The following is a 23,006-nucleotide window of genomic DNA, read 5'->3' on the forward strand; positions in this document are numbered from 1 at the left end:
AATCAGGAGGAGTGACTGGAAAACAAGACAGACTCCACAACTAAGGGCTCCAGCCCAGAGGAATAAAGCTTCAAAACCTCTGACGGAAAATACCTGTGAGGATTGGGGCAGTGGAAGAAACTTCCAGCCTCACAGGAGAGTTTGTTAGAGAGACCCACAGGGTCCTAGAACATAAACAAACCCACTCACCTGGGAATAAGCACCAGAAGGGCCCAGTTTGCTTGTAAACTGGGTACAATAGGCAATAGGCAAAACCCATGCCTATTGAGCAGTCATTCTCCCTTCCTCCCACTCCCCAGCCCTTGCAACCACTTAGTCTACTTTGTGTCTTTGTGCCACTGGGTAGTGGAGGAAGTGACTGAAAGCCAGCAGAGAGCTGAACAAGTGGCATTGGTCCATTTCAGATCCCTCCCCCACATACAGCACCACAACCACAGCAAGGTGGATTGCCCCAACCTGGCAAATATCTAAGACTCCTCCCCTTACTATGTAACAGGTGTGCCAAGACAAAAAATGGCCAAATGAAAGAACAGACCAAAGTTCCAGAAAAAAATACAATTAAGCAATGAAGAGATAGCCAACCTATCAGAAGCTCAGTTCAAAACACTGGTAATCAGGATCTCACAGAATTGGTTGAGTATGGTCACAAAATAGAGGAAAAAGTGAGAGCTATCAAAAGTGAAATAAAGGAAAATGTACAGGGAGCCAACAGTGATGGGAAGGACACCAGGACTCAAATCAATGCTTTGGACCAGAAGGAAGAAATAAACAGTTAAGCAGAACAAAATGAAGAAACAAGAATTCAGAAAAATGTGGAGAAGCCTAGGAACCTCTGGGACAATTTTAAACATTCCAACATCCAAATAGGGGTGCCAGAAGGAGAAGAGAAAGAGCAAGAAATTGAAAACTTATTTGAAAAAAATAATGAAAGAGAACTTCTCTAATCTGGCAAAGAAAATAGACTTTCAAGAAGTCCAGGAAGCTCAGAGAGTCCCAAAGAAGTTGGATCCAAGGAGGCACACACCAAGGCACATCATAATTACATTACCCAAGATTAAAGATAAGGAGAGAATCTTAAAAGCAGGAAGTGAAAAGTAGAGAGTTGTCTACAAAGGAGTTCCCATAAGACTAGCAGCTGATTTTTCAAAAGAAACCTTGCAGGCAAGAAGGGGCTAGAAAGTATTCCAAGTCATGAAAGGCAAGGACCTACATCCAAGATTACTGTATCCAGCAAAGCTATCATTTAGAATGGAAGGGCAAATAAAATACTTCTCAGACAAGGTAAAGCTAAATAAATTCATCATCATCAATCCTTTATTATATGAAATGATAATGGGACTTATCCAAGAAAAAGATCGAACCTATGAACAGGAAAATGCTAGCAAACTTACAACTATCAACAACCTAAAAATAACAAGACAAACTAAGCAAACTGACTAAAATAGGGACAGAATCACAGAAATGGAGACCACATGCATTGATATCAGTGGGGAGGGGGAATGAGGCCGATTCACAAGAAGGTACAAAAAAAATAATGCTTGTAAAATAAACCAACCAGCAACTATTTATAGACCATTTATCTGGTGCCCAAGTCCTGTAGTAAACTACGTTGTAAGAAGTAGAAATGAATATGACTCAGTTCTTTCCAATAGGGAACTCAGAATTTAAGTAACAAAATACAAATAATATATGCATAAAGTTGAATAAATAACTCAAAAGGTACCATAAGCCAGGGGAAAGAGAACAGGTCTAGGAATCTAGATATCTGGATTTGAGTCCCTATTCTAACACCACTTACTGTGGGATCACTTACTATAAGACTGTGACAATAGTTTGGCTGTCTCTGCTTCTTCTCCTGAAAATGAGGACATTTGACAGTGGGTACATGAATAAATAGTATGAGGTGGGGTGGGAGAGGAGGTTTATCAGTTTTCTCCCTTCATTAGTTCTTATTTCTTCATTCTATAATACTGACAAACAGCATTTTCTTGATTGTGCAAATGTCAGGTATCTTGGGGAACCCTTCCAGTCTCTGACTCTTTCCACCTGGGTTGTCACTCTTAAACTCTTGTTATATAGGAGCGATTTCTAAGTGTCCTTCCTAATTTGGAGTCTAGGCCAGGTATGCAAGTATAATAGGTATGGCCTGGCCAATTGGTGCTGCAGGACCACAAAAAGAAGAGACATTATTAAGTATGATAAGAATAGAGTTGTTCTTATCATTATTCTTTACATTATTACGTATGATAAGAACATTCACAAATCAGGTGGGATGTCAGGTTAAGGAAGCTGGAATTGTATTAAGCTGAGGAGTGGAAGGTGTATCCTGGGAAGAGGAGTCAGGAGGCAAATAAATGGAAATGCATGGGAAAGAGTGAAAAACCTAATGAGGCGGGGGGGGGATAAATGAAAGTAGGTGGAGTCACATAAAGGAATGGCATCCATTGGCAGTGGATGTCACAGAAGATATATTGAGGTAAGGAACTAAGAAGTGATACTAAATATGATTTGAGGTCCATATGCAACTAGCATATAAACTAGTGGTAACCAATAACAAAAGTTAAATTTCCTCTCTCATTCTGGTCCTAGGGTGATGTGTTCTTTTATGGCCTTCTCCTCCTTCCCAGAGTTGCTTCTATTAACCCAGTTTCAAAAATGGTAAAGGCAGTAAATTTCACTGACTTCCAGTTGGGACAAACCCACAGATATATTGTGAGAATCTAAATGAAAAGCCACCACTGGCCAAGAAAGATGACCCAGAGAAGACACAGCAACTACAGAATGCCAAGCTGGAGAGGTAGCAAGAGCAGGAGAAGGTTTCAAGCACTATAAAAAATTTGGATGAGACTCAACAGATCTGATTTTATCAATACCTTATTTAATCCATTGGAAATAAAAGAAAGAATTAGGACTATTGATGAGAGAGGGAAGGAGTAACTGATCTTGTGAGATGTTATCATTATTTTGTACCCACTCCTTCATACCTCCAATTTCCTACTGAGAAAAGAAGATATACAGAATCGTTAATAGCAACAAGCACACATCAAAACAAAAGGGAATCAAACTTCCAAAAACCTTTTTAATTTTTTAATATTTAATAAACATATTAAACATATTTGTAGACATATTTTAAAGAACTACAAAGTCAGAGTGTACTGTAATATGGTTACTTAGTTAACTGAGAGCCAGCCAGACTTTGGTCTCATTTGTATTCAACAAATTCAACTACTTTCCAAGGTACAATGACTCCAGTGGCATATATGCATCAGATATGTTTTTCAAATCATCATGTTATATCATTTAAATACACATAATCCAATTTGTTAGTTATTTCTCAATAAAATTGGGAGAAATAATCTCTTCTCAGGCCCTGAGCTTCTGGTATTTATGGCAATTAAAGAAAGACAGAATAAGAGCATAAAACTTGTGGCATTTACTGATGTCAACTTTATAGGAATTATTCTTTTGGAGATCTAACTAATCACTACATATTTTCTTTTAAATCATGCAACAAGCATTTATTGAGCATCCACTACTTGCATGATGCTGATAAAATTAGATTAACTACAGTTTATATTAAAAAAGAAATCTCCTACACAGAGAGAAATATGCAAGCCTTAATTAAACTAACAACAGAAAATAACTACCAAGGTCTTAACATCCATATAAGAAATTGGGTTTAATTTCAATATTGTAGAGCACAACATATTATACTGCCCTTGATTGACACCCTTAAGGTCTTTACTGTATACAATTTTAAGCTGAATATTAAATAAATTGTAAGGCTAGATAGACAAGAAAAGCAAAGGCATACATGACAGAGAAACAGTGTGAGCAAAGGCAGAAGTGTGTATGTTTAACATTTTTTAAGACACCGAGTTTTCGTATATTTGTATTTATGCAGATTTGATTATCTAATATGCTTAACCAAATCAATGATTGTAGATATGCAATAAATGAACTTATTTGAACCTTTAAATGCCTCACAACAGATGTATCTATGTCCAAACAATGCTGCTAGGCAACCCCTTCCTGTCTTTAGTCCTCCTCTTTACAGCTGTAGGTTTCTCTAGGTATATTTCAAGTCCATTTCTTCCCAAGGTTCTGGAGACCATGCTTTTCATCTACTGAATTTATTCATAGGAGATGCTTACTTTACCCTATTCTATCTTCATTGTTTCCCTAAGACTATTGTCAATCTCTAGTATTTGATTTCTTCAGAGATACTTACCTGTAATCCTAACTCACTTCTCTGAAAGGTTGAATCTAACTAACCCATGCTGAGGTGCCAGGTAAATGGCTCCTTCTGTTAACTTCAGGGGCCTCAGCCAGTATTGGCTTAACCCTGGGAACTGGTTCAAACATTCACATTTTTTATGCTAACACGTTGTTTAAAACCTTTAATAATACCTACTGTGCTGCTGAGGCTTGAGAGGGACACTTTATCTCCCTTACCTGATTCTTTTCTGAACATTACTTTTTCCCTGTGTCCTTATGTTTAAATAGTCATTATAGTTTAAAAATAATTGTCATTGGATCTTTCTACAAGAGTCTTATGAAGCTGAAAAGGCATAGATTATTATCACCAATACTGCAGATCAGGAAACAGCTTCAGAATGATAAAAGGTCTTGCTTAAAGTTATAAACTTAAGAAAGGGCAGATAGCACTAGAACCCACATCTATCTAATTATTATCAATCAGTTACAGTTGCATACTCAAGGTTGCCATTGTTAGGACTCCTGCACTTCCATATTTGGGGGAATAGGAAGTGGAGAGATGCATCTGACAATTGCCTGGATCCAGAAATACTGGATCAATATGAGTGCATGTAGCACCTCAACCCCTCCTCTAGAAGGAGGAGCAAATTGGTGCTGTCCAGAGAATTTTGGTACCATGAAGAGAGTTAGTAAACCAGTCTCTTTTTATGCTTCTCCAAATATTTTGGATAATTTTTATTACTCATGATAACAATAGACCAATTTCAAAAAAATTAATGTATCTCAAATAAAACTAAAAATACATAGGGAATTTCTACCAAGAGGTCTTAATCAGAGAGGGCAGATAGTTTATTAAGACAATTGTAGAAAATATAAACTCTCCACAAGAGAAAAAAGTAAGGGCTTTGGAAGTTTTTCTATATAATATAGATTATATATATTTATATGTATATATATTACATTATATATATGTGTGTGTATCTAGATAGATAGATAGATAGATAGATAGATAGATAGATAGATAGATAGATAGATAGATAGATAGATAGATGATAGATAGATTTAAACCTGGTGATATTTATATTCCAAGAAACTTTTGATGTCATAAACATCTAGTCACATCTCAACAAACTGGAACTCAAATATTTGGCAACATCAGCTATCCAAACACAGCTGACAGAACCAGGAAGGAAGTAAAATAGTTCTGCATAGCCAAAATGGATGTCATAAAGTCCATCAAGTAAAACCCATACACTTTGTTCCATAGGAGATGTTCTTTTTCCATGCACATCCTTTGTAAATAAAATAAAATAAGCAGAATTTTACTCATTTTTGTTAAATTTAAACTCTGTTATAACTAGTATGATTAGTGTACTTTCAAAGCTATAAACTATTAGAAAGTGTTAATTAAAATTATAAGGACTTTATTAGAGAGTCCTACTGACAATGGCAAAAAGTATGAATAGATAGCCTGAAATTGGTGGGAAAATAAGCCCTTAAAAATTGAATATATAAGAACTAAAAATTTATAGGGCCAATTTAGTATAGGTACAAGCAATTCTACAAATTTCAATAGCTTGGAGAGAAGCAAATGTGTATGATACAATAATTGATGTTTATAATGATCCTCAGTCATGCTAAAAAGATTACATTAAATATTACAGTTGAAGTTCTTCTTAAATAATAACAACAATGTTAATACTAATAATAACAAAAATAATTATTTATAAAGTTCTTTGAAGTTTAGAAAGCACATTCTAAAAAGTTTGTCTCATATTACAGACATCTAGTCCAGCTCCCTCATGAACAAGTACTAAAAATGAAAACCAAAAAGTACTAACTTGCTCAAAGTCACATAACTTATCAGTGAAAGACCCGAAATTAAGATTCTGCTCCTGTGAATCTGGATGAATAGTTCTTTCATACACCATGTCCTCTTGTTTAAAGCAAACTGTTTAAGTGGGTAGGAAATAGTATATTTTAGAAACACTTCCAGATGAAATGGTGTTTTCAATATTTAGGTACTTGAAGAGACAATCATTTCTATAGGACACAACTGTCTAAAATATAGATCCCTAAATAACTTCAGAGAACTTGAATTTTTCTGTTTTCTTTAGTCCCCCTGTGGTAAACATTGCCTGTTGTTGTTTTGATAGGCAATCATTATTACAAAAAAATTCACACAAATAAAATGTTTTGTGATTTCCAACCATATAAAGAAAATATTCTCAGAAATGCATCATTAGGCAGTTTTCTCATTGTGAGAACACCATAGAGAGCACTGACACAAACCTAGATGGTAGAACCTACCACCCAACTAGACTATATGGTATAGCCTTTCACTCCTAGATTACAAGCCTATGTAGCATATTACAACACAACAAAGAACAACACATGATTAAATCAAGTACAAGAGAAAATAATGCAATCAAGAGACATGGCAAACATGAGATCTATCTGCTTGCTGCCAGCTAAAACAGCATACGGTTTTATAGTAAACATTTTTTCATAAGTAGAAAGAGTAGACTGTAAAACAATAATAAAAATAGTATAGAGAATACATAAATCAGTAATATAGTCATTTATCATCATTATCAAACATTTTGAACTGTATATAATTATATGTGTTATACTTTTATATGACTAGAAGCACATAGGTTTGTTTACACCAGCATTACCACAAACATATGAGTAATGCATTGCACTATGACATAATAATGGCTACAACATTACTGGGCAATAAGAATTTTTCAACCCCATTATAATTTTATGGGAACACCATTATATCTGGTCCATCATTGACTGAAAGGAAACATTGTTAGTCAGTGCATGACTGTAATTTTACAAAACTAACCACTGCCTTTTAAAATACTATTTTAATAAAAACTGTTACGTGAAATTTTGTTTACAATTTCCAATGGGAGTGATTTGTGTTACAAAATTATTTAACCAAAGTAATTTTAACATAATGTTTTATTTTTCATTCATAGTAGGACTTAATTCACCAATGTTCTCCTTATATATATCTTTACCTGTGAGAAATGAGGTCCATCTGGAAAACTATATGCATGTGTGTAACTCTTCATTGTTTAAATCTATCAAGCAAGATTTTGGCTGAGGTTGTATGGAGGTAAATTAATCTAGGTAGACCATGTCACAATTGATTTAAATGAACAAATAAACAAAATATTTTCTGAATGAGTACCAATGTGTGAAATCATGCATGACAACACACATACTCAGAGACACCCTACCAAAGAGCTTTCATTGAAAAACCTGACAGTAAACTTTATGGAATAAGTTAGAACACAATTTTATTTTGTGTTTAAGGTGTATGTGTTGTGTGTGAATCTGTTGATATTTTTTAGATATTTGGGATCAATCTGAATTATTTGTTTCTCCAAGGGGAGAAAGTAAAAGTGTCATAGATATTTTAAATTACAAGAATAAGAGTTCTCATACGTCCTATTAATTTAATAAACCTTTCCTCTTTTGTCTACATTGTTCAAGTAATGTGTTATTTTTGAAATAAAGCTAGGATCATATCACTCTCATGCACATTTTAAAACATTTCAAAAATTCACCTGTATCTACTGGTTTTCAATTTTTATAAAAGAAGGTGAAAAGACTGGACCCATTACAGAGGAACAGATGTATTATTCATTCCACTGCTCCTACGTTTTCTGTATTTTCCTATGTTCTCCATAGAACAATATGTTTGCATTGGGACATAAAATAGAGGCATGGATAGCTCTTTCAAAAGACTAATTTTGAAAATGAAAGAAAAGGAGGTATGTTTTGCTAAAGCAGTCAACAGCACCATTTTTTAAGAATCATGTTGCCCTGGCTGGTGTAGCTCAGTGGATTGAGCACGGGCCTGCGAACCAGACAATCGCGGTTCGATTCCCAGTCAGGGCACATGCCTGGGTTGCAGACCAGTTCCCTGCAGGCCAATTCCCAGCAGGGGATGCATGAAAGGCAACCATACATTGATGTTTCTCTCCCTCTCTCCTTCCCTTCCCCTCTAAAGATAAATAAATAAAATCTTAAAAAAAAAGAATCATGTTGAAGGTGACATAGCTATATTGATAGAGCATATAGATCATTCCCACTAATTATTTGATTATGTTGTCTTGGAATCATCCAAAAATTCAAGAGAGATAGTTTGAAGATCCTCATTTCTGTGATGGATTTCTAAAACACTGTCCTTGCATCTCACACATGACTGAAAAACCAGACCACCATGTTCTGAAAATCTATCACGAAATTCTGAGGTCATAAAATAATATACAACTGGATCAAGACAACAATTCAGATTTGCAAGACACAGGGAAATTATGTGGAAACATAGAGTACTCTTGATAAAGGAGCAGTTTGAAAACACATCTTGCTTCACCATCATAAAAAGTGGGAAGTTGAGGTGGTAAGGTGTAAAACACACAATGAATACCACTGCACACATCAGAACCATCCACAAAGCCTTTTTTCTCTCTTTGGTATTCTGAGGAGGAACTTGGATTTCCTGTAAAGATTTTCTCATTTTCCATGTGCAATAAGTAATAATTATAACAGGTAACACAAACCCTCCAAGTTCAGCTATAGTTACCATGGCAATGGAGGAAGCCATGCTAATGGGTTGAAGCCTTAAATCTGCAAAGCAGAACTCAGTGTTGTTGGCTAAGCCAGTACTTCTTAGAATTGGAAGTGGCAAACAGGCAGTGCCTACAATGACCCAGATAGCAGCACTGATGCCCACATCATACCTACGCTTCCAGTCTTTGGCCCTGAAGGGCTTGAGAAGAAAGAAGCACCTCTGAAGGCTGATGCAGGTCAGGAAACAAATGCTGGCATACATGTTGAGATACTTCAGGTAGAAGCACAGCAGGCAAAGGGGTGTCTGGAAAGGCCAATGGCGATTGATGTAGTAGTAAATCCGGAGGGGTAAAGACAGCACATGAGCAAGGTCAGCCACAGAGAGGTTGATCATGAAAATGATGGCTTTATTTTTCTTGCTGATGAAGCGCCACAGAACCCACAAGGCTATGGTATTGGCCAGAAGACCAGGGATGAAAATGGTAATGTAGGTGGTTGCATACAGGGTGTACTGAAATGGCATTTGGAGATCAGTGCACTTTGCTCTTGTAGTGTTTGTGCTGTTACTTCTCATCTTGAGGATTTATGTTCCTTTATTAAGGAAAGCGCTATCAGAGTGATGATATCTGCACAAAACAGAGTAAAGATAGCATCAAGGGCATGTCAATCCATAGTTGGATATACAAGTATATTTGCTCCCCACTAAAGACGTATGCAAGTACGAACCTTCATAAATTCAGATGGCCTTTTCTATGTAAACTAAAAATATCATGGCAATCTACAAATGGATAACAATAGTTTGAAAAATATTTTCAAAAATCAAAAAAATCCACTGTTTAGGCAATAACCTCAGTCAGGATTTTTCTTTTGCAGTCAAGAGAATACACTTGTAGAGATAATCAACAAACAAGACTTCAGTAAAACATAGCCCCCTCAAAAAAATGTGCTACATTTACACAATGGAATACTGTGCAGCGGAGAGAAAGAAGGATCTCCTACCATTCACAACAGCATGGATGGACTTGGAGAGTATTATGCTAAGTGAAATAAACCAGGCAGTGAGAGACAAATACCATATGATCTCACCTTTAACAAACAAGCAAGCAAAGTATAGCCAAAGACATTGAAATTGAGAACAGACTGACAGTGATCAGAAGGGAGGGGGAGGGGGATAATGGGGTATAGAAAGGGAAGGGTCATCAAGGAACATGTATAAAGGACCCATAGGCAAAACCAAAAGGAGTTGGAGGTGAGGGTCAGTGGGGTGGGGTAGAGTAGTGGGAGGGAAATGGAAACAACTGTACTTGAACAACAATAAAAAAAAGAGAGAGAATAAACAAACAAAAAAACATAGCCCCCAAACATACATTCTAACATTCTTGTGCAATTCCACATTTTAAGCTTCTCTGTTGTCTCCATCTTTATTGTAAATTTGAAATCTAGCTGATTTCCCTATCATCAACTCTGGGCAAGAGAAAATGTAATCAAATTTTCACTTCAATCTTATCAGGGATTAGGGGATTCCTAGGGGTAAGTATATAAACATTTGGAAATGAAACAGGATAAGAGCCTGGGTAATGGCTGGGAGGTCACCAGGTTTGGGATAGTGGCTTGGAAAAGATGGTGAAACTCAGACTACCTTTGCCTCTTTCAGAATTTAGCTGAGAACAAAATTAGTTCTGCTCATAAATCATGGCAGATTCTAGAGGCGTCTGTAACTTTAATGATTTGTGTTTATTTACAGAATTATAGTAGCTTCATACATTCACATGTATTGAGACTATCCTTGCAACCATTTGAAAGAAAACTACCAGAGTATGGGAAGTACTACAAGGTATCTTCTGGTAGATGCAACAAAAGGAGCTATTTCTACTTCACCTTTCAGAAAAAGTTCAGTGAAAATTTATTAATGTAGATGATTACATTTTTAAAATATTTTAAAGTATACTTGGCACACATTATTATACTAATTTCAAGTGTACAACATAGTGATTAGACATTTATGCACCTTGATAAATCTACTCCTCACACCATAGATAATTATTACAATATTATTGACTATATTCCCTATGTTGTAATTTACAGCCCATGACTATTTTGTAACTACCAATTTGTATTTCTTAATCTTTTTATTTTTTCACCCAGCAACTCCCTATCCTCCTGCCATCTGGCAATCATCAATCTATTCTCTGTATCTATGAGTCTGTTTATATTTTGTGCATTAGATTTCACATAGTGAAATCATATGGTATTTGTCTTTCTCTGTTTGACTTACTTCACTTAGCATAATACCATTTAGATCCATCCCTATTGTTGCAAATAGAAAGATTTCATTCTTTTTATGGCTGAGTATTTTCCATTGTGTATATGTGTGTCTGTGTGTATATATATATATATATATATATATATATATATATATATATATATATAAAATATATATATATATTATTTTCTTTAACTATTCATCAAGCAATGGACACCAAGGCTGTTTCATATCTTGGCTATTGTCAATAATGCTAAGATGAACATCGAGGTGCATATAACTTTTTGAGTTATTGTTTTCATTTCTTTGAATAAATACGTAGAAATAGATTTGTTATTTTTTAACACTTCAATATTTTTAAGAACCTTCATACTTTTTTCTATTAATGGCTGGCCCAACTCACAATCTAACCAACAGTGCACAAAGGTTCCCTTTTCTCCACATTTTTAAGAACCTCCATACTTTTTCTAAAAGTGGCTGCCCCAACTTAAAATGCACAAGGGTTCCCTTTTCTCCACATACTCACCAATGTTTGTTTTTTGTTGACTTCTTGATAAATAGCCATTCTGACAGGTGTGAGGTGATATCTCATTGTAGCTTTGATTTACATTTTTGTTACGATTAGTGATACTGAGCATCTTTTCATGTCTGTTGACCATCTGCATGTCTTCTTTGTAGAAATGTCTATTTTTAATAGTTGTAGTTGTTATAAAGTTATTTCCTCTAATGAATCAAAATCTGTCATTTCAACCTAATTCTGCCTATCTGCAAATATCTAAAGACAGCAGTCCTTTCCTCTCTCAAATCTTGTTTTTATTCAGGTAAGACATTCATTTCTCAAATGGTATGGTCCTTGCTCTTGTTTTTGTTTTTTTGGATCAGAACATATTGCTTTTGGCAAAAATCCACTATACTCCTCTTTCTTTTAACCTTGAAAATGGCAGTTTAACTACCCAAAAGTTTGATATTTTTAGGAAATATAACTTAAGTGTCTAGTTGTAGAAAAAATAAAGAATAAATGAGCTTTTAATGGTTTCTTGTACTTTTTATTGCTTGCAAAGACAGTTCGTTTGCTTCATATTTTATGTAATTAAAGAGAAAATGAGACAGACTCAACCTTAACAACTGAAAGCAACATAGGGTCTAAGAAAGTGCCTCCTTAACCCTAAGCACAAGCAATTTAAAAAGTTTTGAGATTAAGTTAACCCACACACTCCTCACATAATGCCAAACAGACTTTGATCCTTTTGCACTGACTAGATGGGATTTTCAAATAGACTATATTTATTAACTGACATCTCATTGCAGTGAAGCAATCAGCTCATTTAATTAAACAGCTTTTAATTTATTTTAACTGAGTTGACCATTTTGCTGAATTGACCAGTTTGTCTAGCAAATTGTAAATATCTCTTTTGTGGTTTGTTTATACACTGAACTAACTAAAATAATCGATTTTATGTTCAGCATAGTCAATCTAAAGAAAAAAACTATTTAAGCTTGAACCTGAATTAATTTTGAAGTAAAGTTTAGAGAATAGTTGGTATACATGAAGTCATTCCTGATTATCTTTAGATTGGTTATAATGACAGCTAATAATTAGTGAGTGCCTACTTTGGGCAAGGTGCTATACTAAGTACTTTATACGCACTCTGGCTGTCAATCATAAACAGCAATACCATGCTACAATAAAATATTACCGCCATTTTACAGATGGGGAAACTAAAGAAAGCCCCAAGAAAGGCAAAGCTCACTTTCTTCAAGAAGCCTTCCCTGACTGCTAATTTCATGGAGTCTATTCTGTTGCCCAAAATAGCCTGCAATTTCATACATACCAAAAAGTCATTTTTACTTCTTCCTTTCCTTCACAGTAAGTGTCTTAAACATAGCTGATATCCACCAAGCATTTGTTGAGTGAATGATTGGATGCATGATGAATGGATAAATCAGGGGGGAAAAGTCTCATTGACAGGGAGTGAATGAGTGTCTGGGGAATTAGAATTTAGCTGTGATGTTTGATTTGACCACCAGGTGTCAGAAGTATACCAACATTCAAGTATCTTGATAGTTAACACATAATTTGTTTTAAAATTTAATTAAGGGAGAACCCATACAAAAGGAGAGAAGTATCAACAATCTCCTGTATAATTACTGGAGAATAACTCTTTAAAGGGTATTTTAAAGAGTTTGAATATTTTTTAAGCCTCCATACTTTCTCATATAGTTCTCTAAGGTTGTTTTCTAAATTTATTACATATTCTTAGAATATTAGAGCTGTTAAAGTTCATCAGGATCTGATCTTGCAACTTTATACAGATGAGAAAACAAAGGCCAAAAAACAGGGGAATTAAATTTTCCAAATTCACATAGAAAATTACTGGCAAAACCACAGAGCAATTTTTATTTTTCCAAGAAACTGTAATATGAAAACCATATTTTTGCAATTATATAATAATAATACAAACTTTCAGAAATAAACCTATGCCAGATTTTGAATACTAACCTTGACAGTGAACTGTTACAATAAGAAGGATTAGTTCTTTCCAAATATTCCAGGAAAATACAGTGTTTTTAAAAACAGAATGAATATGCCTAGTCCCTAAAGATAAGATTGTGCAAAATCTGCTTAAAAGTCATAGATTAGGTTGTTTCTAAACCTTCATTATTTTTTCACACAAGGAATAGAGTTAGTTTCACATTAGAAAATAGAGATAAGTAAAAACAAACCAAATATGTATCACCAATATTTCCATTGCTAACATTTTGGTGGATAACACTCTACTTTCTTTTTAAGCTAATAGATCTATAAATAAAAGCATGTGTAGATATTTTAACTAAACTTGACTCATATTCACATACATTTTATAATCAGTTTGTATTTTATCATAATTATGAATATAGTATCCTGTCAATAGGTATCTAAATAATCATTTTAATTCATCCTTAGAATTCTACCAGCATTGTATATCATAATTTATTTTTCTAGTGCACATTGAGCTTCATAGTCATTTTTTTCACTCTTAGAAAAAATGCCTTGAAAAACATTCTTCAATGCACATTTGAGGAACTAATTTCCTTTCAGTGAGCTCTTTAAAGTGAAATTTCTCAGCTTTTGATGTATAATATCATCAGGAAGGCATCCTATATGAAATTCCAAAGTTGATACTCTCCCCCATAACACCACAATGTCAGGTCTATTGGTTTTCCAAATATGACAAGTTCTTTTTAGCTGAAGGAAGAAGTATTCTGACTCATTCTTTAAGGTCTACCTCAAAGCAACTTCCTCTACCTAGACACAAATAAATCCAAACAAAATTTATTATTCCCACCTCAATACAATGGTTCTCCAACTTGAGCATGCTTTAGAAACATTTGGACGGCTATCTCTCCTAGAGTTTCTGATTTCGTAGGTCAAGGTTAAGGCCCAAGAAATCATACTTCTAAGAGTCCCATGTGATCCAGGGACCATATGTTGAAAACCACTTCCCTAAAGCACTGTTTAGACCAGCAAGGATTGTGTGTTATCTGAGAAACCATGTATTATCTCCTAACAAATACTGTGAATTATTTAATTAATGCTATAGACTGAATGTTTGAATTTTTATGCTCCCCTCAAATTCTTGTGTTGAAACATAATTCCACTGCGATGGTATTTTGAGTTAGAGTCTTTGGGAGGTGATTAGGTCATCAGGGGATTAGTGTTTTTCTAAAAATCAGACCACAGAAAGCTCCCTTGCTCCTTCCACCAGTGAACAGAGCACTGTCTATGAGCCAGGAAGTAGATTTTTACCAGACACTAAATTTCATGGCATATTTATCTTAGACTTAGCCTTCAGAACTGTGAGAAATAAATTTTATTAAAACAACTCAGTCTATAGTATTTTTGTTATAGCAGACCAAATAGACTAAGACAACTAACATATTCTTTCCAACTTGAATGAGGAAACTCACACAAAAAGTTTGTAACCTAATTTTTGTAACTGTACAGTACAATCTGGTCTATTTATCTTCATTCCATTATTTATCCTGTGTCGACCATGTGGAAAAAAATGATAATAAAAGAAAACAAAAATAAAGACAAAAATATTCCATTGTGTTTAGATTTTAGGAAAAAATAAGGATTTCTTTTTTTAAAATCTGCAGTTCTTGTAATGCTATAATAAAAAGTTGGACTTTTAATACTTTTTTCTACCACAATTGACCTTTGAGAAAAACCTAATAAACTTATCTGAAACATTCATATTCAACTGATTCAATAAGGGAAGTATAAGTGTACTAAATCACAATAAAAATACAGTAAAATAATTCATAATGAAAAATATATAAATAAAATATACATAAATATTGTTATTAACTTTCAGAATAACCACCGATTTATGGATTATATAAACCATGTTTCTAAAATATATTTTATAGAAAAGTAAACTATGTCATCTCAGAATTTCAATGTTCTCCTTTGTTGTGAAAAATAAAGATACTTAAGTTTAATCCAAGCAAAAAAAAACATTTGTTTTAAGATTTTTCATCAGTTTTTTAAAAATCGAATTTATTGGAGTGACACTAGTTCGAAAAACCATATGGGTTTCAAGTGTATAACTCAATAAAACAGCATCTGCACACCGCATCGTGTACCCATGAGCCCAAGCAAAGTTTCATTCTGTCCTCACTTACTCCCTCTTTGCCCACTTCCTTTTATCCCCCATAGCCTTTCCCTCTGGCTATCACCATGCTTTTGTTTGTGTGTATGTGTTACATATATGAGATCATATGGTATTGTCTCTCTCTGACTTGCTTATTTTGCTTAGCATAATATTCTGGAGGTCCATCCATACCGTTGGAAAAGGTAAGAGTTCCTTCCTTTTTACAGCCACATAGAATCCCACTGGTGGACATTGGTGGACACTAGGGCTGCTTCCAAATTTTGGCTATTGTATATAATGCTGCTGTGAACATAAAGGTGCATATGTTTTTTTCTGATTAGTGTTTCCGGATTTTTACAATATATTGCCATAAGTGGGATTGCTAAATATATTTGCAAATGATACATCTGATAAAGGTTTAATTTACAAAATACATAAACAACTTACACAACTCAACATCAGGAAGACAAACTATCCAACTGAAAGATGGGCAGTCTGAAAAGACACTTCTCCAAACAGGACATACAGATGGCCAATAGACATGAAAAAATGCTGAACATCACCAGCCATCAGAGAGATGAAAAATAAAAACATAATGAGATGTCACCTCACACCTGTCAAATTGGCTATTATCAAAAAATCAACAAACAACAAAAGCTAGTAAGATGTGGAAAAAGATGACCATTTTTATTTTTTGAGGAAATTCAATAATGTTTTCCACAGTGGATGCATCAGTCTGTATTCCCACCAACAGTGCAGGAGCAAAATAAGCCAGAGAGAGACAATACCATATGATCTCACTCATATGTGGAATCTAATGAACACGATAACCTTATAAACAAAATAAAACCAGAGGCATGGATCCAGGTTCCCACTACATCCCAGGAACAGCCAGCTCCCATAACCCATGGAGCATCCTATGACCCAGGTTCTCAATAAGTCCCCCCAAAACCCATTTGGTACTGGACTGATCCCTACACTCAGATACTGAGGCCACCCCACTGGGCCCTAGCAATAATTGATTCCATTGTATCCAGGATCCAGGATCCAGGATTACCTGCATAGATGCTGGGCTGAAGCCTATCACTACAGACTGGAGAGCCAAGCCCTTCCCCCAGACCCAGTCACAAGACTTGTTCCCATGTATCCATACAACAAGCCTAACTACTTGCAGACCCAATAACAAGAATCGCATCCTCAAAAACACCAGTAGCTGTGCCACCCACGGACACCATCAGACAGCCCACTATTATCTCTGGATGTGCCAGTTGGTAAAAAAATTTATCTCCCAAAGCCAATCTATGAAGAATGAACAAGGTGCCTACATCCTCAAAGATCATGAATAATCAATGAAATATAACTGCACAAAAAGAAACTAATTAAAACATCAATGACTTCCCCTAAGGAAATGGAAATCTATGAAGTAAGTGCCTACTCATAAAAAAGAATTCAGAATAATCCTCTTAGAGAAATTTAGTGAACTACAAAAGAACACAGAGAAAACACTAAATGAAACTTTAAAAAATACTTTGGCCCATAGAAATTAAAGTAAAAAATTTAAAAATGAAACAGAAATACAAGATTTGAAGAATTTACCAAACTGAAGAATTCAATAGGGAGCTTCAACATCAGGCATAACCAATCAGAATAAAGAATTGTAAATTATACATAAGAAACAACAGTTGAAATCATCCTGAGAAGGAAGCAAAAATAAATAAAAAGAGTAAAAAATGCCTATGTGAATTATGTGATATCATTAAAAGAAACAGTCTATGCATAAGTTGTCATCACAGAAGGGGAAGAAGGAGAATTGTTTTTCTGCTCTTTTGCAGAAGGCTTATTTAAAGAAATGATGGCTGAGAATTTCACATATGTGAGAAGAAATTTGAAAATTGAGTTCAAGAAGCTAATAGGTCACCCTAAAATTTGAACCCCAAAAGATCTCTTCCGAGAAATATTATACTAATGCAGTATAAATCAAACACAAATAAAAATTCTAAAACAGTACAAAAATAAAATTCTTTTATATAACAAAACCCTTTTAAGAAAGAAACCATGCTGGAATATAAAACCGCCAATTAAGAAAACATTGCCTGGCAAAATTGTCTTATAGAAATTAAGGGGAGTTAAGACTTTCCAAAACAAGCAAAACCTGAGAGAGTTCATCACCACTAGAACTTTCTTATAGGAAATCCTGAAAGTAATTCTTCAAGCTGAAATAAAACTATAACTAAGAACAAAACATGAAATTATAATACATACTGGTAAAGGTAAGTAAACAGTCAAATTCACAATACTCCAGTACTATAGTATGATATTGTGTTAATCACTTAACTACAGTATAAGTTTTAAAAACAAAAGTATTACAAATAAGTGTAAATAAAATAATTTGTTAATGGATATATGATATAAAAAGTGGTAAATTATGATAACAAACAATAAATATGTGATAAGGGAGTAATAGAATATGGTTTTTTGTACACAATCTAAGTTTAGTTATTATCAGCCCAAAACAGACTGTTACATCTATAAGATGTTGTATGTAAGCCTCATGATAACCACAAAGCAAAAATGTACAGCAAATATACAAAAAGTAAAAAGAAAGAAATCAAAACATACCACTATTGCAAATCACTAATTTACAAAGGACAAAAGAAAAAAAGGAAGAAAGAGACAAAGTAACTAGACCACAGCAACAATTAACATAGGATTTATAATTCCATGCCTATCGATAATCTCTATAAATATAAATGCATTAAATTATCTTACCAAAAAGCATAGGCTTGTTCAAGAGATTAAGAAACAATACCCAACTATATGCTGCCTAAAGGAAATTCACCTCAGATGTAAGAACACACATAGGCACAAAGTGAAAAAAGAGAAAAAGATATTGCATGCAAATGGAAAACAAGAAAAAGCAGGGATAGCTATACCTGTATCAGACAAAACAGACTTTAAGTAAAATATATATATAAAGAGACAAAGAGGGTCATTATTCAAGATTTAACAATTGTAAATACACAAGCACCATATGTTGAAAAGACTACCTTTCAGTTAATGGGTATTCTTGGTCTCTTCTCAAACAGTAGGTTACTGTGACTTCCAGCCAAGATGGAGGCATAGGTAGACATGCTTCACCTCCTCCCATAACCTTAAGAAGGATAACAACCAATCTAGAAAGAAAAAATAATCAGAACTTCCAGAAAATTTAACTGTACGGAAATCTGACAACCAAGGATTTAAAGAAAAATCATTCATCCAGGCTGGTAAGAGAGGTGGAGATAGGCAGCCAGGGCAGAGAGAATTCAGTACGTCATGGCAAGGCAGTGGTGACAGTGGCTGGTGAGAAAGATGGCCCCACATTCACGTGAGGCAGATAAGAAAAAGGAGGGACAGCAAAGGAGTAATTGATCCTAGCCCCAGGCCAGACCACACAGTCTAAGTTTGTGGCACCAGTAAATAAAGCCTCATAACTTCTGGCTATAAAGAACAGTGGGGGTTGGGGTGGCAGAAGAAATTGCCACTCTCCCAGGAGAGTCTGTTTAAAGGCCCACAGGGTCCTAGAACATACACAAAACATTCACTTGGGGAGTCAGCACCAGGGCAGCAGCTAGAAGGGCACCAATCACTTAAAGGAATTGGGGGAAGTGATTGGAAATGAGGCGAGAGCCAAGCAAGTGGCATTGTTTTCTCTTTGACTTATGCCCCACAGACAGTGCCATAAAGCAGCAAAGCAGGTTGCCTTGCCCTGTCAAATAACTAAGGCTCTGTCCCTTACAATGTAACAAGTGCACCAACACAGGGAGTCAAAGCAGTTCTACATAATATGTAGAAACACAAGGAGGCTGCCAAATTGAGGAGACAAAAATATATGGCCTAAATGAAAGAACAGAACAAAACACCAGAAAAAGAGCTAAGTGACATGGAGATAGCCAACCTGTCAGATGCAGAGTTCAAAACACTGGTGATCAGGATGATCAGAGAAATGACTAAGTACAGCCACAAAATAAAGGAAGAAGTGAAGGCTACACAAAGTGAAATAAAGAGAAATACATATAGAACCAACAATGAACAGAAAGAAGCCAGGTTCAAATCAATTATTTAGAACAAAAAGAAGAAATAAACATTCCCCTGGAACAGAAAGAAGAAGCTTAGGAATCTCTGGGACAAGTTTAAGAACTCCAATATGTAAACCATATGGGTGTCAGAGAGAGAAGAGGAAGAGCAAGAAATTGAAAACTTATTTGAAAAAATAATGAAAGAAAACTTCCTTAATTTGGTGAAGGAAATAGATATACAAGTCCAGGATGCTCAGAGAGTCTCAAAGGAGTTAAACCCAAAGAGGGCAACACCAAGATACATCATAATTAAAAAGCTGAAGTTTAAAGATAAGGAGAGAATCTTAAAAGCATCAAGAGAAAAGCAGAGAGTTACCTACAGAGGAGTTCCCATAAGATTGTCAGCTGATTTCTCAAGAAAAACCTTGCAGGCAAGAAATACTGAAAGTGATGAAAAGCAAGGACCTACATCTAAGATCACTCTACCCAGAAAAACTATCATTTAGAATGAAAGGGCAGATAAAGTGCTTCCCAGATAAGGTCAAATTAAAGGAGTCCATCATCATCAAGCCCTTATTCTATGAAATGTGAAAGAAACTTATCTAGGAAAAAGAAAATAATACAAATATGAACGTTAAAATGGCAATATATTGACAACTATCAACAGTTGAATCTAAAAAACAAACTAAGTAAGCAAGTAGAACAGGAACAGAATCAGAAATGGAGATCACAAGGAAGGTTATCAGTACAGGGGAGAGGGGAGAATGGGGCAAAATGTACAGAGAATAAGAAGCATAAATGCTAGGTACAAAATAGACAGGGGGAGGTTAAGAGTAGTATATGAAATAGAAAAGCCGAAGAACTTATACGTACAACCCATTGAGCTAAGGGTGGGGATTGCTGGAGAGAATAGGGGTACCAGTCAGGAAGAGGCAAAGGGGAAAAATGGGTCAACTGTAATACCATAATCAATAAAATATACTTAACAAAAATATTAGGTGCCTGTAAATACATAGAATTATTACTTGGCTCTTGATTTAGTCCATTGGTCTATGTATCAGTTTTTACACCAGTACCATATTGCTTGATTAATATTGCATGGAAATATTGTGTTTTTGTTTGTTTTTTAGTCTTTTATTTTTGTTCAATTACAGTTGTCCCCATTTTCCCCCATTAGTCTCCCCTGCCTCACCCACTCCACCTTCCACATTCAACCCTACCCTCATTGCCTTTGTCCATGGGTGCTTTTTACATGTTCCTTAACTTGACTCTTCTCCTTCTTTCTGCATTGTCCCTTTCCCCCTCCCCTCTGCTCACTGTCACTTTGTTCTTTATTTCCATGTTTTAAATCAGAAAGTTTCCATGCCTCCAGGTTTGTTCTTCTTTCATAGGATTGCTTTAGCTGTTTGGAGTCTTTTGTTCTCTATGAATTTTCAATATTTTTTGTATTTCTGTGAAAAATGCATTTGGAATTTTGATAGAGATTGCATTGAATATATAGATAATTTTGGTAATTATAAACATTATAATAAACCTAATAATATTAACTCTTTTAATTTATGAACATCAGATCTTTTCATGTGTTTGTGTTTTCTTCACTTTCATCAAAATCTCATAGTGTTGGTACATAGATCTTTCACCTCCTTGGTTAAATTTATTCCTGTTTTTAATATTTTTGCTAATGTAAATGAGATTATTTTCTTTATTTCTATTTCAGATATATTTTCTTTATTTCTATTTCAGATAATTTATTGCAAGTGTATAGAATCACAATATTTTGTTTGCCCATCTGTATTGTACAACTTTAGTAACTGTTTTGATTAATTCTAACAGTTTATTGGTGAAATCTTTAGGATATTCTCTATATAAGATTATGTCATATGCAAACGGAGAAAATTTCCCACTTATATTCCTACTTGTATGCCTCTTATTTCTTTTTCTTGCTTTATTGCTCTGGGCAAGGACATCTGCACTATAAAGAATAGGAGTTGTGAGAGCGTCCACTCTTGTCTTGTTCATGATCTTAGAGACAAAACTTTGCATCTTTCACCATCGACTATGATTTTAGCTATGGGCTTGTTATATATCTGAGATACATTCTACATATTGAAGTATATTCTAGCATGTATTCTTGTACATATAAACAGTCTTATTCTGACATTTATGTGGAAAAAAACAAAGGAGCGAAAACAATTATGAAAAACAAAACTGAATTTGGAACAATCATGTTACCTAATTTTAAGACTTACCATATGGTGAAAATAATCAAGACTATGTAGTATTGGTAGAGGATGAGATATATAGATTAAGGAAACAATAGAAAATTAAGAAATAGATCCACACTGATATTTTTACAAAGCAGACTGATATTTTTATAAAGATTCAAAATTCCATAAAGAAAGAATAGTTTGTCAACAAATGATGTTGGTACAATTGGAATCCTTCTATAACCAAAAATAAAGTCATATTGAGCTAAACCTCATATCCTATATAAAAATTAACTCAAAATTGACCTTATGTCCAATGTAAAATCTATAAAACTTTTAGATGAAACATGGAAGGTCTTCAGGATTTAGGACTTGGTAAAATGTTCTTAGATATGCCACCAAAAGAATGACCCCCAAAAATAAACAAAATCAACATGTTGACCTTCATTAAAAATTAAAACCTTGTTTTATAGAAGACCTTCTTAAGAGAATAAAAATACCAACCACAGACTTAGAGAAAATTCTTGCAAGCCACATATCCAAAAAGGACTTTCATTTATATAAAAAACTTTCAAAAGTCAACTGTAAGAAAACAAAGAACCCAATTTAAAAATTGGCAAAGGATCACTTCTCAGCCTTTTGGCTAAGATCAAGTGTAAAAATTGGCAAAGGACATAGATAATTCACTGATGAGCATATTAAAATATATTCAACATCACCAGCTTATAGAAAAATGTGATTTGAAACTACAGTGAAATACCACACATACATATTAGAATGTATATCATTAACAAATACTGAGAATAAGTGCTGACTAGAATTAACAACTGGATCTCTCATGATTGTTGTTAGGAATGGTAAATGGTACAACTACTCTGAAAATTGCTTTGGCAGTTTTTATATAAAAGTAAATATCCACTTACTGTATAAGCTAGATAGTCCACTCTGGTAGCTACTAAAGAGAAATCAAAGCATGACTTTTCACACAAAAACTTGTACATTAATTTTCATAGCAACATTATTTTTAATA

The 23,006-nt window shown here is 34.5% G+C and overlaps 1 protein-coding gene across 16 annotated transcripts in view; it reads right to left on the minus strand.

Moving 5' to 3' along the window:
* Positions 1-5,214: 5,214 nt before the first annotated feature.
* Positions 5,215-23,006, minus strand: part of LOC119039446 (putative P2Y purinoceptor 10) — a 56,690-nt gene continuing 38,898 nt past the window's right edge. For 8 of the 16 annotated variants that reach the window (XM_053662413.1, XM_053662419.1, XM_053662416.1 and 5 more), the window contains 2 exons: positions 11,601-11,758; positions 5,215-9,437 (listed from right to left, as the gene is read on the minus strand). In XM_053662413.1, the coding sequence (XP_053518388.1) occupies positions 8,342-9,385 (1,044 nt within the window). In that variant the 5' untranslated portion in view covers positions 9,386-9,437; positions 11,601-11,758 and the 3' untranslated portion in view covers positions 5,215-8,341. Of the gene's footprint in view, positions 9,438-11,600; positions 11,759-18,758; positions 20,851-22,899; positions 22,932-23,006 lie in introns of those variants that run through there. The other 8 variants (XM_037132192.2, XM_037132188.2, XM_037132183.2 and 5 more) reach the window with 5 other exon arrangements.

Source organism: Artibeus jamaicensis, unplaced genomic scaffold (genome assembly GCF_021234435.1).
Source record: "Artibeus jamaicensis isolate MK-2021 breed Jamaican fruit bat unplaced genomic scaffold, CSHL_Jam_final contig_241, whole genome shotgun sequence".
Classification (NCBI taxonomy): domain Eukaryota; kingdom Metazoa; phylum Chordata; class Mammalia; order Chiroptera; family Phyllostomidae; genus Artibeus; species Artibeus jamaicensis.